Source organism: Mytilus californianus, unplaced genomic scaffold, assembly GCF_021869535.1.
Source record: "Mytilus californianus isolate M0D057914Y unplaced genomic scaffold, xbMytCali1.0.p SCAF_9, whole genome shotgun sequence".
Lineage (NCBI taxonomy): Eukaryota > Metazoa > Mollusca > Bivalvia > Mytilida > Mytilidae > Mytilus > Mytilus californianus.
Genome location: NW_026262745.1, coordinates 2,832,380 through 2,857,471, shown reverse-complemented (window position 1 = coordinate 2,857,471; position 25,092 = coordinate 2,832,380). Strand labels below are relative to the sequence as shown.

At 33.0% G+C, this 25,092-nt stretch overlaps 1 protein-coding gene across 4 annotated transcripts in view; it reads left to right on the top strand.

Moving 5' to 3' along the window:
• Window positions 1–25,092, top strand: part of LOC127714817 (heat shock 70 kDa protein 12A-like) — a 137,021-nt gene that overhangs the window by 30,415 nt on the left and 81,514 nt on the right. The window contains exons 1-3 of one of the 4 annotated variants that reach the window (XM_052220853.1): window positions 19,743–20,004; window positions 20,901–21,119; window positions 21,456–21,615. The exons of 1 other annotated variant lie outside the window; for it this stretch is intronic. In XM_052220853.1, the coding sequence (XP_052076813.1) occupies window positions 19,954–20,004; window positions 20,901–21,119; window positions 21,456–21,615 (430 nt within the window). In that variant the 5' untranslated portion in view covers window positions 19,743–19,953. Of the gene's footprint in view, window positions 1–19,742; window positions 20,005–20,900; window positions 21,120–21,455; window positions 21,616–22,888; window positions 23,254–25,092 lie in introns of those variants that run through there. 2 more of the 4 variants (XM_052220851.1, XM_052220849.1) reach the window with 2 other exon arrangements.

Genomic DNA, 25,092 nt, shown 5'->3' with positions numbered 1-25,092 from the left:
TTATATATGGTCTTACATGTATAGAAGGTATAACAAGTTTTTATTACCAGGTCTGTTTATATATGGTCCCAAAATTAGAAAAATGTGTCAAAGCCAGAGTTATCTCCCTTTTTGAAAAAAATCCCATTATTTTTAATGATGTAATTTTTTTGTCTTAACTAGACGGTGACTTGTTGATTTTATTTTTGATTAATTAAAAAGACTATTGAAGCAACAAAAAAAAAACACAAATATAAAAAAATCTTATATTAGGTTTCATGAGAGATTCTTCAATAAAACTAGCTTTGCATTCATTTCCCTATCATTTCTATAGTAATCTTGAACGAAAACCAATAAACTTTAACCCTTCAAAAATTCTTAACTAGACGGTGAACCCATTTTTTTATTTTACTTTTCTACTAAGCACATGATAAGGTTCATTTATAAAAAAAATTAGCAAAATCCTATATTACATATTTATACCACCCAGCCACCTTAAAATATGTCGCATATATTTTCTTTTTCATTTTAATGCTTCTGTAAGTAAAATATTAATTTGAAATTACGACGACAGACACATACAGACTATACCGTTTACGATATTTCAGAGTTTAACGTTGCCAAGCGCACAAATCAAAGCAGTATAGCCAATGACATCTGTGTTGTCCAATGAAAAATTAGTATTAAAAAGTTAGGGAAATGTGTTTATTATAATATTGACCGGGGTAATAGTCTTTGAAACTATGTTGACTGGCAAATAGTCTGTGGAATAAAATGGCTCAAATATTTCTTTCTTTTTTATATCGAAAAAAAAACATACTGAGGTATAATAACTATTAATATGTCATTACACATAAAAATGGATACTTCTTTATTTGTTGCCCATGATTATTATTTTAAATGTTTGTCATGTATATGTAATATTTTGTAAACTTTGAAATATAGTTGACATCAACGTTTTACAATAGAAAATTGGCTAGATGTTTCGTTCAGAAAAGAGAGGGTACTATGTGGTCCATCTTTGTAATGTTACCTATTTTATATATTGCAGTTTTGTTAAAAAGCTTTATTTTTTTTTTATTATTATTATCGATGGTTTTTCAAAAGGGAGGGTGTTTCTCAGCTCAGTACGATCTCATCAACTAGCGACAGGTCTGAGACGATTTTTTGTAAAAATGCTTGTTAATATTTTACAAAAAATCTTTTTAAAAAATACCCCTTTTAACAATAATAATAATAATAAAAAACCACCTGAACTTGTATAGTTTAAACAGTTTATATATGTTCTGGACCATCTTTTCAACGTTAATAATCATCAGATAATTACCCGAAACATACGCGTATGGTTTGACCATATGAGTATATACACATGGTCATGACCATACGCGTATGGTCCAAATACTCGTATGGTCCGGAACATTAAAATGCATAAATAATTGCTTTATATTCTTTTTTCTTCTTATTAATATCCCCTCGTCTTCTGTTCTTCGCATTCTGCTATCTTGCCACGGTAAGCACTATTTGCACTCGTACAACTGGAAAATTTGTTCTACAAACTAACAAAGGCTATTTGATTAGTCTTAGGGATAACACACGTTTTTATTCTTTGTTTTTAAACAATAACTTTTCTTTCATTTTATTTGTGAATCCAAATAACGGTAGATGATCATATGATAGAAGAATATCAATTGTACATTTTTCACATTTTGCAGAATATAAATAACGTTTAACTGGTTTGTTGTTTATTGTCTTTTTTCCAATGCTAATTTTGTTTGAATATAAAAAAGAAGATGTGGCATGATTGCCAATGAGACAACTCTCCACAAGAGACCAAATGACACAGAAATTAACAGCTATAGGCCACCGTAAGGCCTTCAACAATGAGCAAAGCCCATACCGCATAGTCAGATGAATAGCATATTTTTAAACATAAATGATAAAAAGTTTAAGTTGAAACCATCCCTTCGTAACTTTTACGGACGCTATCACGAGTTGGTTGAATGTTATGGAATATCCGTTTCACAGATGATAACGGATATGTTCCTAATGTTGTAACTACAATCCCGTTCCCTTTTGCTGAATATGACCTAAAGAATTAAACTTATTACCGGGTTTGTACAAACATAAGCAACACGAAGGATGCCACATGTGCAGCAGGATTTGTTTACACTTCCGGAGCACCTGAGATCACCACCAGTTTTTAGTGGGGTTCATGTTGCTCAATCTACATGTATAGTTTTCTATATTGTTTTTTGTGTACTATTGTGTGTCTGTTGGTCTTTTACTATTTTAGCCATGTTTATTAGCAGTTTATTTTCGACTTATGAGTTTGAATGTCCCTCTGGTATCTTTTGCCTCTCTCTTAAAGAAACCGTTTTAAATCATAATATTATATTAATCTTGCTACAACCTGAGATTCACAATAGAAAATGTCATTTCACATATTTCACAGTGTATATTTTCTGACACAAAATGAATCGAAATTTAAAAAAAGAAACACATTATCACAGAAAATTTTGAATTTATCTTTCATGAATTAAATGATAATGCAATATTACAATAAGTAGATATGGTTTGATTGCCAAAAAGACAACTATCCCCCAGAGTCCAAATGACGTGGATGTAAACGGCAACTTTAAAAGGTCATCGTATGGTCTTTAACAAGAAGCAGAACCCACATGGTATATAGTAAGTTATCATAAAAGACTCCGACTTGATAAAATGTGAAACAAACAAAATTAACAAAACACAGTTATCCAACCGAGTCCAAATGAAGCGGATTTAAACAAATCTGACAGTGGTGTAATAGTACTAAATAAGAACAAATTTTAAAATCAGTTGTAAATGGCACGAAGCACAATTAACTACTAACATTAAGACAAAACACACAATGCACGAAATTAGTGCTCTAAGATATCCGAAGCTAGTTTAAAAATTATTTTAGATTTGGAATAAATCTTGTTTCATTAGTGTAAGCGATTTTGTTATTGCAGTAAACAAATCCATCTAACTATCTTTGCAACATAAACACTTTTTAGCGATAGATATTACCAAATATCAACAATTTAACATAATTATTATTATAATATTTCATTAGTTCAAACCTATTAAAAAAATCGATTGTCACATGATAACATGTCGTGTATAGGTTTTCTGTAGTCATGAGTATATTGACATTTGTTATCAATATGACTTAAATACCAGATGTCATCATATGATGCGTACAGTGTGGCACCGTGAAAGTCTACAATTCATCTAAAGTTCATAATAAATTTCCGCTTAAGTCCATAACGCCGATATAGTCCACAAAATGGCCTCCGCTAAAGGCCCAAAAAACACCGTAAAAGTCCATAATAACAAGTTGCACTTAAGTCCACAAAAACTCCGTTTGAGTCCACACATTTTTTTTGCAATCAAAAAAGCAATTTGAATTTTTTTTTTTATCTCGGGTCCAGTACAATAAAAAGCATACATGGACTTTTGTTATTGGTAGTTATTTCTTATCAGCTTGAGTTATATGTATGATAAATGAAAAGATTACAGTATCTGTAGTAGATTTCATCTTTGTAATGTGATTTTCTGTGAATCAAACAGGCAGAAAGTTAGCTAGCTATGGTGCTCTTTTTGTATTCTGTAGTAACTATTTGTATCTCCACTAGAATGACATATATCGCTCTATTTATTTATATGCTAGAGACACTGACATATCGTGCGAATCAACGTCACGGTAAGCTTTAAAGATACCTTTTCAGTCGTTTATACGGAGTATTTTTTCAAGTTGTAAGTACATTGTATTTTAGATATTGTTATGTCATTACACATTTGCAAACATTTGATATAATTCAGGGATGGTTTAACTACGGATACTTCTTTATTTGTTGTCAATGGTTATAATTTCAAATGTTTGTCATGTATATATGGGATAATTTGTATAGAAATTGAACTAAGAAATATAGTTTGACATTAACGTTTTACAATAGATGTTTCGTTCAGATAAGAGAGGGTAATATGTGGTTCATCTCTGTAATGTTACATATTTTATATTTTTGTTAAAAAGCTTTATTTTGTATTTTTTCTTCCAAAATGAACATTAAAGTATATGTACTTAAACGTCGATTTGGATCTATAAAGAGGTTAACTCCTAACTATCCTACTGCCTGTCGATACATTTATTTTTGGCATTACACAAGTCATGTCTACTTTGACTCTCCATTACGTTAAAATACTAAATCCCTGAGATGTGTTTCAGTTGATTTTAGTCTCTGATGCATGATTTCTTATTATTAATTGTTTATGGCTTTTAACTAGCTGTCAGTAACTGCGAGTACTCTCAAATCGTACTTTCTTGTTTATTTGACCTGTTGATACTAATTTTAATGCTTTTTTGTTATTTAATGTTATTCAGGGCTATATCTGGTCTATATACTAGCTTTGATAAGTGTTTGGTATTACTATAAATTTTCACTTCTTCGTACTATGAACATCAAAATTATTTATTTTGTAAAAATATTTCCATTTTCCATTTGAACTGAACACGTATACCTAACAACAAAATTATTTTCATTTACCTGTGTTTAATTTAATTGCAAATGGCTGATATTTTTGTTCAAGCATATTGTTTTTCTTAAATTATTTTACATTTCACAGCGGTATAACATGTTACTTTAATTATTCTTCCCTTAGTTTATTTATTTTGTATTTACATTGTATCATAGATCAAATTTATTTGTTCAGTGTATGTTCACTGGTGTTAATATGTCTTTTGATTGAGTTAAGCCATTTCAATTGACATTTTATAGTGTGTCTTTCTATGTTGTGATATACACTATTGTTTCATATAAGGGTGAAGGTTTGGTACCATTAAAACGTTCAAACCCGCTGCAATTGTTTGCACCTGTCCTAAGTCAGGAATCTGATGGTTTTACACTAGTAAATTTTGGGGCCCTTTATAGCTTACTGTTCGATGTGAGCCAAGGCTCCGTGTTGAAGACCGTACTTTGACCTATAATGGATTACTTTTATAAATTTTGACTTGGATGGTGAGTTGTCTCATCGGCACTCATACCAAATCTTCTTATATCTATTAAAGTTTTTATTTCAAAATGGAACAAAATTATCCTTATAGTGGTAAACACCTTATATTAGGAAATTCCATCTTTTTTTACTAAATTGGTATGGACATAAGTTCTAAAACTTTAAGATGATCAATAGTTGAAAGATAAATAATTATAATGATAATATTATAATACGTAAGCTTTATTTAGAGTTCTACAAAACATAGACATAACATAAGCTCTTTTGAGCTGTAAACCAGCATTAAACTTTGGGACGTACCTTAATTTTTAACTTTTAATTTTTTTTAATAGGTTTGAACTGAAATCCGAAAAGTTCCTTGAAAAGGCGGTAATTTAATGTTTTCGAGTTCGTTTGAATATCTGAGTACCATGTTTGTTTTAATTGATCTTGGAGAGATGTTCTAACAACAGTCTTTAATCAAATTTCATTTATACAAGTTTGGATTAACCATACATAAGATAAACCAGTTTCATTAAGAATAGATCTATACATTTCATCCAATAAAATTTAACATTATTTCCATGAGATAAACTAAACATTAATTTGTATGCTATTGCTGATAATTTACTGGGTGTGCTAAAAATCAGCTTTGCCCAGTATGAAATCATGCGAACTTTGATATCTAAACTAATAGGATAACGTCCTAATTCTCCATATATAACACAATTCGGTGTGGAAGATTTTAGATGGAGAAGAAGTTTACAAAATTTCAAATGAACTCTTTCTAATATTTCATTATTTCCAAATCCCCAAATTTCACAGCCGTAAAGTTAAACAGATTTAACCCATTTATCAAATAAATCTAATTGACAGCTTATTGATAAGCCAGGCTTTCTCCCTTTTTTGATAACTTCATACATTTCTCCCTTTTTGATAAATTCATACATGGCTCTCGTAGCTTTTTCTGCAAGATGCTTCTTATTTGCTTTAAATGAGCCATTTTTAGAAAAATAAATCCCAAGATAATGAACTCATTAACAATTTCCAAGTCAGAGTTACCAAAATTAAATTTAAGATTAACAGGTTGTCTAAAAAAACAATGAAAAATCATGATTTTATTCTTGTCTACATAAAGATACTTTGTTTTTGGATGCTTGTTTTTTTTCGGCTTGTCTGGTCTTGTTCCTAAAGTTTCCCTTGCGAATTCTATTAGGATTAATCCGATCTCATTCACAAATGAGTTTATCATGTCATCATTAATACTTTCCAAATTTACATTTACTAAATCGTGTAATATACTGTCTAGTTTTTCAAAATTCATATTCTGTCTAAATTCAAGTTTCTTTTCATGATCCCATCTATTAACTTTTTTATATGATTGACTAATAAAATTGTTCTGTTCAATGTCTTCATTTACAGATTGATTACAATTCAAACATATATACAAAGGGCAATGTACATCTGAATACAAATGTGAAAATTCTAAATCGTTCAAATTAATAAGCTTTTCAATAAAATTAACAATACACAAACAGTAGTCTACTACACTTGCGTTTCTACAGGTAAATTTTCCAACTCTATCATTACCTAGTCTTCCATTCATGGGGCCTCGGTGGCCGAGTGGTCTAAGTAGTTACTACTGTAATCACTAGCCAGTCAACACTGAGGTTGTGAGTTCGAACCCGGCTCATGCGGGTGCACTCGACTCCAATCTTAATTGACTAGGATTGTCAGTTTTCCTATCGAAGGTCGGTGGTTTTTCTCCGGGCACTCCGGCTTCCTCCACCAATAAAAACTGACCGCCACGAAATAGCCCAAAAGTGGTGCTAAAAAGTGGCGTAAAAACACCAAAAATCAAAAATCAAATCTTCCATTCATAATAAATTAACTGTTACATTTACATAACTCAAGTAATTGATTACCGTAACGGTTTTTCCCTTTGTCCATACTATTACGATATATGGGTATTTTAAAAAGGTTTAGGTTACATACATCATTAATAGATCCACCTTCTAACTCATTATTTTTATCATTTTCGTCAATAAAAATATAATCTTTCTCACTGGCCGTGCGGGCGTTAAAATCCCCGACCATTAATATATTTTCATATTTGGATGAGAGTTCTAGGTACTCGATTTCAATTTCACCGAAAGCATCAGGTGATGAATAAGCAGTGTATTCTGGTGGTATGTACACAACACCGAGGATAACGTCCCCGTCTTTGAATAGTCTTGAAATCTTACACCATAGAACAAATTTACTATTTGTCTCAATTACTTGGATACAATCCGAAATATTTTCCCTATACCCGAGTACAATACCACCGGATTTCACTCTAGATATTATACGTCTATTTTTGGCTTTTATTTCATATCCCGGTATACAAATTTCATCCATATCGTCAGTTTTGGTCTCAACAAAGCATAAAATATCATGTTTTTGTAGTAAATTTTCGAATTCTGGGTATTGTAACTTATGTTTTAGGCCACAACAATTTATGTAAATAAGGTTTATGGTTTGAACATTTGTAGCTTTTTCCTGAGATAGATCTAAAGATTCACTGTTTAGAGAATGGCTTGGGCTCTCATCATCTAATATATTTGCATTTTCAATCTCAACATTTACATTAAAAATCATCTCAATCTGATCATATATTTCATCAATACATGTATTACCCCCTACAGGTATATTACGGGTGATATATGTAATAGTTATACACCGAGGGATAGGTGTGTCTGGATAAGAAACCCCGTCGGCCGGAGGCCGGAGGGGTTTCTTATCCAGACACGCCGTATCCCGAGGTGTATAACTAACTTACACCCCGTTCTATACCCTATATTTTTTAACATTGATTATTAAATGAAAAAAAAAACCGATAGAATATTTATTGACAATATCAAACCATGATTTATAAGAATTTTTTTTTTATTACATGAAACCCCACTAGTAACCTTTCTTAGGGTATCTTTGTTCAAACTTTGACAAGTGATTATATTTTACAAATGTCAAAGTTGTTTTGCATATTCCCGTTAAATCCATGTACTAAAATGGATCAGCGGGTCAAGGTTGACCGTTTCGTGTATTCTTATTACAAACAAAAATACATCATGCTCCTTGTATGCAGTTGTCAAATATGGACGGGTATAAGACGGACGACATTTTGTGGCAAGCGATGGATTTGGTAGAAGAGACTTAAGATAAAGGCAATACTATAACCCAAAGTACTTACCTGTATCAGTGTAATAAAGGTAATCATAACTGTATTTTATATCTTACGGATTTATAACCCCCCCCCCCCCCCTCTTCTCGAGAATAAATAAACATTCATATTCGGACATACTAAGGGATAGGTGTGCCCAGACTACCAGACACGCTCAACATACAAAGATACAGATTTAATATTATGGAACTCCCTTTTTGGGGGCAAACAGGGGCTGATCCAGCTGGGGGTTCCCAAATCAAGAGAAAAAAAGGGGGGTCCAACCATTCAAATGCATTGATCTTTTAAATAAAAGTCGGGTCCAAACTGCGGAACCCCCACCCCCAGATCGGCCAATGGGTAACCGTAAGGGGGGGAGGGGTCCCGGGAGTTAGAATCCACATTTTTTTAAAGACCAATGCTTTAGAATAGAGACATATGACTGGGATAAAAAAAAATACCTTCAAGCAAAGGAGTATTTAAAGGATTATTTTTGTATTCAAAATAGATGCTTAATTTTTTTTCGCTATTGGGATTTCCTAAAATGTTTTTTTTTAATATCTTGAAACAATTTGTAGTGAACACTATTAGTAATTTCTTATGTTCATGCTATTTAAAAAATAATAAATTTCTATTGTTACGAATAACAATGGACTTTGTTTTCGGGATGTAGAAGCAGGGGTTTCCAGAAACCCCGCTCGTCACACCCTGTGGTCAAAATCCTTTGTTATTCGTAACAATAGATCTATTCAATTTACACTTGTTTCAGAAATAGAAACTATGAAGTATAACAATAGAACTGGGGTGTAACTATTGTATCATAATCATTAGTACATAAGTTTATTACATTATATTGTTGCCCACTAAATATATTACAACCAGACAAATCATTAATAAGATCACTATTTCAATATGAACATCGTTAACACTAGTAATATTTACATTGTCAATTTTTCTACATGTAGCACCAAATTTATGATTTAAGTTCGACGTGTCAAGATGGTGCACTCCTCGGCGCTCCTAAATGCGTGAAGGGGTTGAGCTCGTACGAGGCCGTTTCATGGATCTGCGATCCCCTTGCAAGTTTGGCGTTGACTGTTCGTTAATATGCGGGGCGTCGTTACGTTCTTCCGGATGTCCATGGAGGTCAAATGTGTCGATGTCATCGTGTATCTCCTACAGTTCATTGTCGATATAGAGTCTGTCGCGTATAAGTTTCACATTTCTTCTATTGTACTTTGCTTCCTTCATGATTGGATACAATTGTTTCCGCCTGTCTTCTATTTCTTTCGGAAACTGCTGTTTGATACCATATCTAGTATTTCGTAACCTGTAAGCATTATCTAGCACACACTGCTAATCGTATTGATATATGAATCGTGCGACGATTGGTCTCATACCACGTTGACTGCGTCCAAAAAGGTGGACGTTACCAAATTCAATTTTGTAATCAATACCAATTTCATTATAGAGGAAACCTCGGAGAAGTTCTTCGGTGTTTTCATCTCTAACCTTGTAAAGACCAGTAAAGATAAGATTGTTCTTCATAAAGCAACAATGTAAGTCAAGCACTCGTTCCTTAAGATTTTCTAGTTCACCTTGGCAATTACATTCAGTCGAAGTTCTACCTTGTGATTTTATTTCAGAAATGTCTTTGGAAACCTTATTTATGCTTGTTTTTGCTTTATCAATTTCACTGGTATTCTTGTCATTGAGGCTTTTGTTTTTATCACATTGAGATTTAAGGTTGTCAAATAAATTCCCTACACCTTGAATGTTGTTTTCAAGTTTGGTTATTTTGCCTTGACATGACTGTAAGCCCTTCTCAGTAGTAATAACTCGACTCAGAGATGTAATAATAATTTCTATTTCACCAAATTTGTCAATTCCTTTCTCTACCGACTGCAATCTTTTATCAATGCTTGATACTAGGTTTATAAAGGTGTTCAGAAGTAGGGGTACTCTTTGGTTCTCCCTATTTTCTTCTACGATCTTTCTACTCTCCTCCAAGAGCTGACGTGTTTTACTAAGTGACATTATGTATATGTGTATTAAAATTATAGGTAAACGTATGGTCAAGTGATCACAGGGTCCAAAGTCCAATTTCGATGACCGATTGCAACACCTCACACAAACAATTAAATTACATTGTTCGACTTGGTGAATTTTTCTCATTATATGTAGGTGTAATGTTCTATTTTTAATGCTGTCTTCAAATAAATTGCACAAAAGGTGAAAAATTAAATCATTATCGTACGTTTATTCTCTTCTTCTCACCATGTAGTATATTTAATGTTGTTCCCTATGCTGTATATCGGTTGTCTTCGTTCTTTTCGTGAATTCTACATTTTGGATGATTTTAGTCTCTCTGAAAATTCACACGTCCATTACGTCAATTGATACAAATTCAGTAATATTACGTGAATATATTGTAATTACAATCATTTTTTAGTTTACTAAAACCATCACATAATCGACAATTTCAGAGATAACAGTGGTCGTTATATAATTTCGGCCAGAATCAATTTGCGCCATTTACAGTTTTAAAAAGGAATAAATTGGTAGATATATAGGAGTAAAAATAACTAAGTTCATAAACATATCGCGCAATTGTATGATTGTTGTTTTTTTTTTGCGCAAATAAAACCTTTAGTTTTCAAAATGAAGTGGTGCAGAAGTAGCATTGACGCAAATAAGTTGTGGCGCAAATGAATTCATTTTTGGCGCAAATAGATATCAGCCCTTATCTCATCCTACACTTTTGTATCATTCTCGCTTTTCTGTTTTCCGAAAAAGGTGAATTTTCTGGGCCATTGGGATAATGATAACCTTTTTAGAATTTTTACCACTTTCTAATACTGACCCAGAACCTACATACACCGTAAACTGGAGTACTTTCATTATAATATGCAGATATAAATGTGAATATGTATTTCAACCGTTTCCTTTTTTTCTATCTTTATAAACGTAAGGTCGCTATAGTCCTTAATTTGATTTTGTGAGGTAGACGAATCCGGCGTTAAAACGATAAAATTTACTTTTGAAATACACAAATCTGCAGATCGGTCATAGTTTGACTTCATTTACTCACTGCTTTCATTTATATTTGGATTAAATTGGATTGATAATAACTTAATGAGACTGAAACATTATATTTTCTATTAATTAAAGACACACAATTCTTATTACCTTGCGTAAACGTGCGTAAAATAAATTTCAATGTTTTCTTTAGAATAATATATATTTGTTCAAAGAATGAAAGCGCATTATCTGTTAAGTTTCTCAAATTTCTAAACAACGCGCTATTTCATTGTTGTAAAAATTCACTGTATTACATTAAATTCGTATGTAAGAATTTCAAAATCAAAACTTTCATACCTCTTGTTTCATTCAAAAACAAGCACGAACTCGTCCAGTGTGTAGTTTGATGGTTTATCAATTGAAGCATGCGTGTGTGTAAAAAGAAATGCAAATTAATATAAAAAAGAAGATGTGGTATGATTGCCTATGAGACAACACTCCACAAGAGAACCACAATAGGTCACCGTACGGCCTTCAACAATGAGCAAAGCAAATACCTCATAGTCAGCTATAAAAGGCCCCGAAATCACAAATGTAAAACAATTCAAACGAAAAAACCAATGGCCTAATTAATGTACAAAAACATGAACGAAAAACAAATATGTCACACAGCAACAAACGGCAACCACTGAATTACAGACTCCTGACTTGGAACAGGCACATACATACAGAATGTGACAGGGTTAAACATGTTGGCGGGATCCCAACCATCACCCTAACTTGGTACAGTGGTGTAACAGTTCAACATAAGAACGAACTATAATAATCAGTTGAAAAAGGCTTAACTCATCAGATGGATATAAATAGAAATACATCTAACAAAACAACAGAGTGGACGTGAACTAGTACTTGTACACCCCAACAACAAAAAGACACTAAGTACAGATCTGAGAGTACTCGCAGTTACTGACAGCTAGTTCAAAGCCAATAACAACTAATAATAAATTAAAGCTGTTTTCAGATATATAAATATGACAAATTTGAACAGATAAAGATGAATCAATAATAACTTTATATAATCGAATTGCGCAAGATTTAATAACAATGACTAGTCCATATCAAATTAAGTGTTGTGTGTAAACTGGGTAGGAAGAAAATGAGAGATTTTTAACTACAAGTTCTTGTTAATACTACAAAGCACTCATTACCCAAACTTTTTGTTAGACGCTCAAAAATCTATATGTCTGTATTGGCATCATTGTTCGGTCTTTCATTAGCGTATTTAAAGGAATAGAAATTTTGGGCTTCAACAGTCATCAAAATTATTGACCTTTTACAGAAAATTAACCTTCTTAAAGCGTTATTTAATAACATAAAATACACGAATACATAGCGATATCATTTTTGAAAAAATTGCAAAAATTTAATTCTGATTTATTCAGCATTATTGTCATGAATTGCGTTTAAGTGAACCATGGTAAAGCAAACATCGAATTTCCTCACAAAATTTTATCACCCACTATAATATTAACGGTCACTCAATGTAAATTCTTTGATGTGTTTTTACAACCACTGAGGCGATGCCACTGCAAATGATCGTTTTGTCAGCAAGGATACAAACAGCCCAGCAGCTTTTATGCTGGCATGAAATTAAAATGATACGGCATTTTCTGTTTATTTTGAAGAAGGCCAATTTACCATGTATTTATTTCACACAAGGGCCATTTTCTAAATTTTTTTCAATCTTTATTCAAATTCACAGTATTATAGATTCTTAAAGGTTTTTCTGATTTTGACCTTGTGAGTGAAACTAAACATGTGCAAGGGAAATTTGCGCCTCTACTTTACTGTTCATAAAATATTAAAATCATTCCAAAGATAAACGTCTTCTACCCACAAGAATTGGAGGCCTTAGCCAGATCTGCTCTTTATCTTTAAGTTCGTAAATTGATATGTCCTTCCAACTGTCTTTATTACAGTCCCACTACTGAGTCTTGAGTATAGTAGACGAATCGAACGCCTGTGTCCGTAAGTTTAATACGACTTACTGTAGCAAGCGTAACTTAGTTAAGTGATTTTCTTATATAAGTCGCATGTATATAATTACTTAGGCTTAAACACTTTTAACTGGTGAATTCTTAAGTATGAAATCAATGTAATATTTTATTACCGTTTGATGTTAACTCGTCGTATATACTCATTCAAGCAAAATTTTGTTTTGATTATTTACATTGAGTAAACAATACACACACAAAAAGGTGACGAATAGAAAAAACTTACTAGCAAAAGAAACGCTCCATCAACCGAAATAAACGAAGAAAATAAAACAATACACTGAAGGTAATTACAAAGATAACAAATCAATGGGAATAAATGAAACCATATGATTGTGTAAAACCGTCGCTAAGGAAGAAAAATCCAAAACGTTTCTATAAGAATTTTAAAAAACGTAAAAAGCGCGTTACAAATAACATTTCATTGGACCAATTCGAGGAACATTTTAAAAAACTTATGTCTAAACCTCCTGAAGTGAATTTTGGAATGAGTGATACTCCGGAAACCGTTTTTGAGGAACTAGATATTCCGTTTACAGAGAAAGAACTTGATTCGTGCATCAAAAAATTAAAAAGAGACAAGTCCACTGGTTATGATGATGTAATGAACGAGTATATACTATTTGGTAAAACTTTATTGAAACCTGTTCTTTGCAAACTTTTCAATAACATTTTATGTTCTGGGAATTTTCCTGAAATATGAGTGAAATGTATGTTAATTCCAATCTTTAAGAAAGGAAATCCTGGAAACTACAGAGGTATTTCGTTGGTGTCACATCTAGGAAAACTATTTACGTCGTTGATTAATTCAAGACTTATAACATGGTGTAAGATTAACAACACTCGGGGAATCTTTATCTCCATTATTATACTCGTTGTATGTTAATGATATGGAAGTAGAGCTAATTAGTAATGGCTGTCAGTCATATGAATTTAAATCTTTAAATTTATTTTTAAATATGTATGCAGAAAAAAGTAAAATCACAAAAATACTGAACTCCGAGGAAAATTCAATCGGAAAGTCCCTAATCACATGGCAAAATCAAATGACAAAACACATCAAACGAATGGACAACAACTGTCATATTCCTGACTTGGTACAGGCATTTTCAAATGTAGAAAATGGTGGATTGAACCTGGTTTTATAGCGCTAAACCTCTCACTTGTACGACAGTCGCATCAAATTTAATAATATTGATAATGATGCGTGAACAAAACAAACAGACACAATAGGTAAAAATGTCACAAATGCAGACGACATTTACTGAGAACATAGATGATTTGCAAAATATGATAAATGCTGTAAACTCTTCTTCAAAGAAATATGGTTTATATTAATATGTCTAAAACTAAAGTAGTCGTGTTGAGAAATAGATGTAGTGTAAAAAGTCATGAAAAATGGTTTTTGAATAACAACCAACTTGATATATGTGACAGTTTTGTATATTTAGGTATCCTTTTTAATTATAATGGTAGCTTTTTACATACACAAAATGTTAGCCAATCAAGGAAGAAAGGCTGTTTTTGCTTTATGCAGTAAAATTGTAGATGAATATTATAATTGTGAAACGTTACTGTCCTTTTTTGGTACTTATGTATCTAGTATTCTTAATTATAGCTGTGAAGTGTGGGGTAATCATAAAGCTGATGATATAGAGAAAGTACATATGTATTTTTTAAAACGAGTTCTGTGCAATGACAATACTGTTGAACAAGATGAATACCATGTTATTTTAGAATTTAATAGGTTTAGTGATGTAAGAAAACAATATATTAAGAAATGTTATTGGCAAAATCCATCCACTTTTAAAATTATACAGTTGTTATCAGGGGCGGATCCAGGATTTGGGAAAGGGGGGGCGTAGTATGTAAAATTCGCCGAGCGGAGCGATGCGAAAATTTTTGGGACCTTTTTTGGGCTAAAAAACATAAAATAAGTGTAAAATGCATATTTTTAGTGACGGTTCCTAACGTGGGGTATGTATATTTTATAGTTAAAGTGTAAGCTTGGATTGGACATTTTTGATGCCGCATTCTCCCCATTAATTGTTTATTATAAAATGATTGAATGGATCTAAAGCAATGTACTAATATATTTGATGTGGGATTTGTCAGTAAAAAATGAACATGGAAAATTCTAGTTTGTTGTATATGGTTAGTTAGCATAACCTCACAGATTACTTGTTGTAAACATGATATACGGCTATTCAATGAAGTTTATAATACGACCGATACGAACAAAGACAAACATGCAATTTTTTTCCAAATGTTCGGTTGAAATGTTTCACTCAACAAGAGAAGTGAGGGGTTCCAAATCAACCAAAGGCTACGAATGAGTCTGAAAATCAAATGACAACGAAGTTGTGAATGACGGTCGACAGATGGAGATATAAAGGCCACATCCAGCAGGCAGGTTGCAGTTGGGCCTTGAAAAAAGTATTCAGTATACCAGTTCGGCGAAACAGACATTCCGGTCAGATATGGGATTTACATGCAAACCTCCCCAAAAAAATTACGCCCGTTTTTTCATTCACCATGTTCATTTTATGCTGAATTAATCTGTTGGATTTTTTTTTCTTATAGCAAAAAGGGGACACGATAATTGTTTTCATTACAGATACGGCCAGAATTTTTGTTTAAGGCAAAAATCAGGGTCAGAATATTTTCTCTAAAATATCTCAGACTGCTCTATCAAATCAAATGGTCCGTACCTTAGACTTAAAATACATCTAGAGCTTACTGACTGTGGATCATTTTTCAGCAATGTTATTAATTGGCTGGGGCGTGCGGGGTTAAACATATTTTCGTAAGGTAAATAATATTGCCGTGGAACTTTTTTTTTCATGAGAGTGTAATAGAGTATTACTTTCTGTTGAGTGGAAATATGAAATAGAAGTCAATACGTTCTTGCTCAATCCTTTGTCGCTTTGAAGGCATCATACTTGTCATACTCCGCCTAAGCAATGTGTTATTGTAATTTGAATTTCAAAATGACTGATTGACGTTTCAAACGTACTGATCAACTCCACCGTAGCGAAACACATAACTGACATAATCAATAAAATATTACAGTAAATACGAGCGAAAAATATCTTTATAAGTAAAGAATTGACGCATAAAAATCAAATACACGACCGGGAAATGGCAAAGTTCACGAAGTCTAGTCTGATTCATCATTTTACAAAAAAAAAAAAAAGTTCAAGCAAAGGGGGGGGGGGGGGGCGTACGCCCTCTACGCCCCCCTCTGGATCCGCCACTGAGTTATCAGTTCACAATGTGAAAGAACTTAATAATAACATAAACGGTACCAATTTTTCTGCACCAGATGCGCATTTCGACAATCAATGTCTCTTCAGTGATGCTCGAGGTCAAAATAGTTGAAAATCCAAAGCTTGTTAAAAATATGAAGAGCTATAAACAAAAAAGGACCAAAAAGTATAGCAAAAGCTGGGCAAGGAATCAGAGCTTTGCATGAGGGAGATACATTCCTTAATTTTAAATAATTTCCAAAATTTTGTAACAGCAAATTTTAATTACATAAAATCCGTATTTTCATGCCAGTACCAAAGTACTGGCTACTGGGCTGGTGATACCCTCGGGGACTATCAGTCCACCAGCAGAGGCATCGACCCAGTGGTAGTAATAACATAAACTGTACCATTTTTTCTGCACCAGATGCGCATTATTTTAGGTAAATTTTGTTCAATATCGAAAAAAATTCGTAATATGTAGTTGTATTCCTTATTTATCATATGAAGTAATTGTCATTCTCCGCCATAGGTGTATTTTGTATAATTGTTGTTTTTAATATAACACTGATGCACTTAAAAAATATTGTAAAAATGTATATTCTATAAATTGTATTGCTTCTAAATAAGTATTTTTATATATATAAATGTGATGAAGCAAGCTTGTTTAGCGAAATATTGCGTACATCTATTTAAAATCTAATACAACTTTTTTAATGTATCAATTAGCTTGGTTTTTTTTTAGTTATATATAGTTTTAATTTAGTAACTGTATTTCAGTTTATTTTCACGAGCGGATCCCGCCTAAATATATTGAATGTTGACTGTTGCTATATAAATATCGAAAGTGGTCACTATATATAATAAAATGGAGAATAGAAATAGGGATTTCGTCAGAGAGACAACAACCCGACCAAAGAGTAAAAAACAACAGAAGGTCACCAATGCGTCTTCAATACAGCAAGAAAATCTCATACCCGGAGGCGGACTTCAGCTGCCCCTAAACACAAATGTGTTCTAGTTCAGTGAAAATGGACGTTATACTAAACTCAAAAACATATACATGAACCAAATTAAAAAAAAGACATACAAAAATAACAATGACCAGAGGCTCCTGGCTTGTGACAGGGGCAATAATGCGGCGGGGTTAAACATGTTTAGTGAGATCTCAATCCTCCACCTTTAACTCTAGCCAATACAGAAAAATCAAATACACAGCAATACGCATAGTAAAACTCAGTTTAAAGTCAGGAAAATGGCCATTGTTATATCATAGTTCGTTTCTGTGTGTGTAACATTTTAATGTTGTGTTTCTGTTGTGTCGTAGTTCTCATCTTATATTTGATGTGTTTCCCTCAGTTTTAGTTTGTAACCCGGATTTGTTTTTTTCTCAATCGATTAAGAATTTCGAACAGCGGTATACTACTGTTGCCTTTATATACATATATACAGGTAAGTCTAAATTGAAAACAACGTTCAAACCTATGATTGCGTTGGATAAAAACCGCAATTTTTCTTAGGTGTGCATGCAAAACGTTAACAATTTTTCATAGAGGGGTCTAAATACAGCACAAACAACATTTTCCAAAAGACCAAAAAAGTGAAAAAGTATATTTAAACAAAACGCATTTGACTAACAGGTCAAACAACGGATGTTCTTAAACCCTGCTGACTGCCATTGGCGATTGCCAAATATACATATATACATGTATATATATAAAAGACCAAAAAAGTTAAAAAGTATATTTAAACAAAACGCATTTGACTAACAGGTCGAACAACGGATGTTCTTAAACCCTGCTGACTGCCATTAGCGATTGTCAAATAAACGGATCACAAGATGTAACAAAATGGATCTTTATTATTAATTTAATACCAAACAGAAAACAATAAACTTGCGAAAAAGTTGGTATACCGCAAACAAAAGGTGCAATCATTTTTACACCATATCCGGATTTCGACAATTAATGTCTCTTCAGTGATGTTAGGAATCGAAACGGTATCTGGAAGGCCATATAATTTACCTCAATTTAGGATAGACTCTTGAATTTTGAAGAGTCGAAATAGGATGAACGGATCATATAAACCCGAAGTCAAATATAATACAAGCCCAAACGAAAAAATATAAACAAGTCTAAATTGAAAACAACGTTCAAACCTATGATTTTGATGATTAACATACAAATGAAAGAACTTGTGAACAACGTAATACAAATAAGTGCATGTAGTACTTTTGGAATACATCGGACTTTAATAAAAAAAAAAAAAAGGTAGCAAGACATTTTCCGGTCTGTATGTCTCTCCAACTGTTCATCCATACCGAATCTGGTTTTATTTAAGGTAGTTTATAATGGACTTGTGGTCATATAAGCTTAAATATGTGTACATAAGATTATATGGTATGATTTACCATGAGAAAACTGTACCCACCAGAGAATATATGTCGTGGATGTTAGCAACTATAGGTCATCGTACAGCCTCCAAAAATGAGCATAACCCAGCAATAAAATTGAATGTCATGAAAAACACGTGAAACAATCCATACAAGAAAAGATATTTATTATGATTTAAACTTCTCAAAATTAAGGCCGATTTAGGGTTTTGACCCAGATGTCGTGGTGCACTGAACATGGCAATTTGACAGTCCAAGTAGCGACAAAGATGTCTTATGGGATTATATTCCTATAATCTTGATCTTAAGATCTTTCTTTATACATATACTTTTAAATTAAAAACCTATAGTCAGTGTATAACGCGAGATGGAATAATGAAATCAGCTGCTGTTTTTATCGCCACGTTACAGCCACGTGCAAATATGTTTGCTCAAGTTCAGAACTTTTTTTAAAAAATGGGACGAAAGATACCAGAGGGACAGTCAAACTCATAGAAGACAGAAGACAAACATGCAGAACTTGTGACAAACAACCGAAACGTTTACTATCTTTGATTGTATAAATAAAATACTCCGGAGCGGATATTGACTACTGTGGACAAACATCCAAATATATGTGACGTATTTGCTGTATCCAAACTAGGTATATGTAATCCAATGGTTGTTGTTGATTGCTTTCTGTCATATTTTGTTTCGTTTTTGTTGTAGTTTAAATCAGACACTCAGTTTTGTCTTTTCAATTGTCTCTTACAAGTTTGCGTTTATAGCTTATTAACAAGGTATTGGTTTTATCTATTGTCAGAGGTCGTACTTGTGGCAGCTATAGATTTTGGTACAACCTTTTCGAGATATGCATTTACTTTAAGAAATGACTACAAAATTGACCATACAAGAGTGTCTGGTAGCCATTGGCATACAGGTTCACAGCCAGGTCTTTTCACCAAAACACCAACATGTATTTTGTTTGACCCAAATCAAGTTTTTGAGTCGTTCGGCTGGGAAGCAGAAGATAAATATACAGAGCTAGCACAAGAGGAAGAACATATGGACTGGTTCTTCTTTAAAACATTTAAAATGCAACTGTATGACAAAAAGGTTTGTAAAATTTTATAGAATGAAATACACACTAGGCTTTGACCTGCAAAGAAAGGTTTGTTGATTTATGTGGTTGATTGCTTAATGTCCTAGGAAAATATTTCATGGATACCTATACAGAACATCATTAAAATTCTGAAAGTGGATGAGAGTCTGTATACTTAGTTTTATGCGTTGCAAGACGTCATTATTTCCGTTGGCAGTATTTCTGGTGAGCATAATTATATACCATGTAGACCCCCTGATATAAAATAATTTTTATATGAAGACGACAAAACTATCAATTTGTCCCTGTGATTAATATTTTACTCATGTATTCTCCCATACTACAATATTACTCTTAATATCAGGAAACCAACGACATGAGGCTGTTCGTGACATTTGAGACCTTCAATAGCGGAGTTGAGCATCAAAATAAGACTATCGAAAAAATTTAAAAAAGGTACGGACGTATTTTTGAATCTCCTTCTCTTTCAGCTGGGTTCGGTAGCCCATGACCAAATTATTTATGAATGACTATACGGTATGTGATTTGCTTATTGTTAAAGGCCGTGCGGTGATCTATAATTGCCGAAATCTGCTTCTTTTGGACAATGTGGGATCATTGGCGATCATACCACATCTCCAAAATTTTTATATTATTCATTATAAAAAGCATCATTTTGGACAATGTAGGATCATTGGCGATCATACCACATCTCCTTATTTTGTATTATCCATTATCAAAAGCATCATTTTGGACAATTTATAGTGAATTTCACGAGGAAATATCCTTAATTGCAAATACTCGGTTATCAAATTGCAGACGGTTTTTCTATTTTTCATTGTAATGGCATCATGCACTATAACATTTAACTCTTAGACTTGGATTTTGTAACGATATTTAATAACAACAGGAAATATCCAGAGATTTTATGTTGGAAGGTGAGAATGGTTGTCTGATGCCAGCAATGAGAGTCTTCACAGAGAGCATTAAATTTTTCCGAAAGCACCTAGAGGAGCACATTAGAAGTAAAACAGACGGTATAAAGCCACATGAAATAGCCTGGGTTCTGACGGTACCAGCTATCTGGTCAGATCCAGCCAAACAGTTTATGAGGGAGGCTGCTAATAATGTATGTCATATTTATAATTTTTATTCGGGTTCATTAAAGCGTTATTCTAACTTCGTCTTTATAAGCATTTTTTAATTTGGTCATATGCTTAGAAATAAGTCATAAAATCTTTTAGATTCTCAAAACTCCATTATGAAGCTGTGACACTGCGAATTTTAGTATTTTAAAAGAATTATTCAAAAAGCTTTACAAGGCCATATAAATATTTTTTATTGTAACTAAAATTTGATGCATTTTCAGGGAGATTGATTTTGTGTATAAGAATTAAGCATTAATGGTGTTCCTATAAGTCATCGATGATGTATAATTGTCTTACAAAACTAATACTTTTTTCAGGGAGGAATTCCCAACAGTCGCCTCATCGTGGCGTTAGAACCGGAAGCTGCATCAATCTACTGTAAAAACTTACCTGTAGACAGAACAATCAGTTCTGGTGGCAGATCTACCCTAGATGCTTTTGCTGCTGGAACAAAATATCTTATATTGGATGCTGGTGGTAAAAATATAGTAACATACTAATTTTACAGTAATTTCAACTCGAAATGCAAGGCAATGATAACATTCTTCGCTTAAGAATAGTTAATGATCAGTTTTTTTCATATGCTACAGACTTTTCATAGGAAACGTATGAATAACAGTATTAACAGTTAGTTTCACATTGTTTCTCATTTATATATTTACTTAGAGATGAGGTGTACACACTCACGTTCAAATACCATTTTTTTTCTAAGCCAGCTCGCAAAATAACCCACTATCCTAATGCTATTGTTTTTGTTAATTATTTTGCAATGCTGTTTTTACAAAGGTGGTACAACTGACATTACTGTACAAGAAATCAAACCAGATGGTAATATTAAACAGATTTGTGAAGTTCGTGGAGATTGGGGTGGAGTAAAAGTCGACCAAGCGTTTGACGAATTTATGTTGGATATTGTTGGAATGGAAACGATGGACAAGTTCCGAAATGAGGACAAAGCAGAATATTTAAGCCTATGTAAGGCGTTCGAGGTGAAAAATCGCAGCATTCGTCCAGACAGCACAGCAAAAATTACACTTCAAATTCCGTTAATTTTAAGGGAAAAATTCCAGGAGGTAAAAGGTATTTCTTTGAAAGATTCAACGAAATCAAACAAATCAATGTCGTGGGTGGGTGACAAACTACGCATTGATCCTGATATTGTTAAAGACTTCTATAGTGAAACTTGCCGCCAAATTACGCATCATCTCAATGGTATATTCGAAGAACCAGCAGTTGTTGACACTGAAATTATTCTAATGGTGGGTGACTTCTCAGAAACCCAAATGCTTCAGGAAGCAATTAAGTCTGTATATCATAATAAAACTGTTAAAATTCCCGAGGAACCAGGACTTGCAGTGCTGAAGGGAGCCGTTCAATTTGGATTTAACCCTAAAGTTATTAATCCCAGGAATAGCCGATTCACGTATGGCATAAGTACAAGCAAACGTTCCCGTCCCCATACCGACCAAGAGAATAAGAAACAAATCGTCAATGATATCATGTATTGTCGTGATAGATTCGGCAAGCATGTCGAGAGAGGTCAGCCGATAGAGGTAGGGGAGGTCACCCATCAAAGAACTTACAATCCATTAAAAGGTGACCAGCGTAGAATACGCCTTCCTGTTAATGCGTCTCTCTCAGTTGATTCGGAATATGTAGATGAGACGGAATGTTCATACCTCGGTGATCTTAAGGTAGATGTATCCGACATTCGGGGAAGATGTGAACGGGAAGTTGTGGTAGGGATGAGATTCGGAGGGACCGATATTGCTGTTGAAGCTGTGGTGAAATTCACTGGCGAAAAGATGGATGCACGTTTCAACTTTCTGCGTTAATAGCCATATATTTGAAACTATTGCTTATAATTTCTATTGTAATGTTAATAATAATCCACCAATAAACAATTTCTGTGTACATGATGTACATAGTCAACACTTTTAAGTGTTCATACCAAAGCACTTTTTAAGGAATTTCGAATTGTCTGGATTTTAAAGGTAGCAAATCATTGTAAAATTTTGAAATCAATCTATTAGGCGATTGGGGCACATCGTACTTTTATGAGGCATTCCTGTTTATTAGGAAAGGTGATTTAATAAAAATAACGTTAGAATTAAACTCTCTCTTTAAATTATCTTCATTTACATTATTCAGTGACTCTGAAAGTTGGTAATGTTTGTTGTAATTAATATTTTTTGTTAGATGAATAGAGAAGGCATATGCAAATCAGCATCTTTGGAGCATTTTGAATTTCGAATTTCTTTAATGTGCATACTAAATTATATGTCTTTGTGTACTGTATGCATACTAAATAAACTTTGTTATTCAAATTGCTCCATATAAATACTGACTTGCATACCTTCTTATTCCTTATTCGTCTAACAAAACATTGTTTTACAACACATATTACGCACTGTCAGAGACATCAACTGTATTGTATATGTCTCTCCTGTATGCATTAACATGGTATGACAGTTAGCTGTGGTAAAATCAGTACACAGTTTAAACAATGGTAAGACTATCAGCTTTTAGAAATGGAAAAGTTACAAATGATTAAAGAATATTTAATTAAACGCCCGAAAATCTTTCTAATCTCAGGAAATTGTTGATAATAAAACAAACTGCTATTGTTTCCTGTTGCTATCATCTGGAACTATTCTACAGGTTTTGGTTACTTATATCATCTTATACCATTATACAGGTATTGGTCACCTATATCATAGACATATCTACCTTTATCATCTAGGATCATTATAAAGGTATTAGTCCCTTATATTATCTGGTTCTATTCGACAGGTATTGGTCCCTTATATCATTTGAGATTGTTAATAGATATGAGAAGATGTGGTATGAGTGCCAATCAGACAACACTCCATCAAAGTCAAAATTTATAAAAGTAAACCATTATAGGTCAAAGTACGGTCTTCAACACGGAGCCTTGGCCCCAAAAATTACTAGACTAAGTGTAAAACCATTCAAACGGGAAAACCAACGGTCTAATCTATATAAAAAATGAGAAACGAGAAACATTTATGAACCACTCAACAAACGACAACTACTGAACATCAGATTCCTGACTTAGGACAGGTGCAAACAATTGCAGCGGATTTAAACGTTTTAATGGTACCAAACCTTCACCCTTATCTGAAACAATAGTGTAACATCACAACATAGAAAGACACACTATAAAATATCAATTGAAATAGAATAGAATTCAATAAATATACTTTATTCCAAATTAAAGGGCCCACAAGGGGCAACATGAGATTATAACATTACACATATTAAGCAAATAATATCATCGGGGACAATTATACAGGTAGTGGTCCCTTACATCATGTGAGACTATTATATAGGACGAGTGATACCAATGGAGTCAGAACTAAGAGCCAGGTAGGTGTTAAAATGTGTCCAACTTACCTTTTGTCAATAATTTAAATTGCATATGACGAGTGCCTTAAGAAATGTCACATATAATGCAAGCCCATTTTTGATCCCTTTTGTAATGATATACAGAATTGACCTTTCAATGCATACCTTAAACTTTTGTCAGCATGCTTATTTCACAGTTTGGTGTCGCAACATTTTTTGTAGTTCAGAAACTTGCGATTAGTCCCATAGGGGTCAAAGTTAAAACTCGTAAATTCCTATTCAAATGTTATCAAATTGAACCAAAAGCAAAAGAAAATATAAGATTGATTGGTCAATTTCCAAAGAATACATATCCTTGTTTGAATTTCATATTAGATGAAAAATAAGGATAAGAGTTGCGTTTCTTTTGGAACTCGGTATATTACATATCCAATGATGGCAAATCTAATTAAGATATATAATCTCTGATTTCGTTATGCTCATATGAAGCAAGGGATTCAAATAGATTTAGATATTAATCAGATTTGCCGTGACAGTATATACCAATAAAAGGCAACAACTCTACCTCTGACTTTGTAAAATATA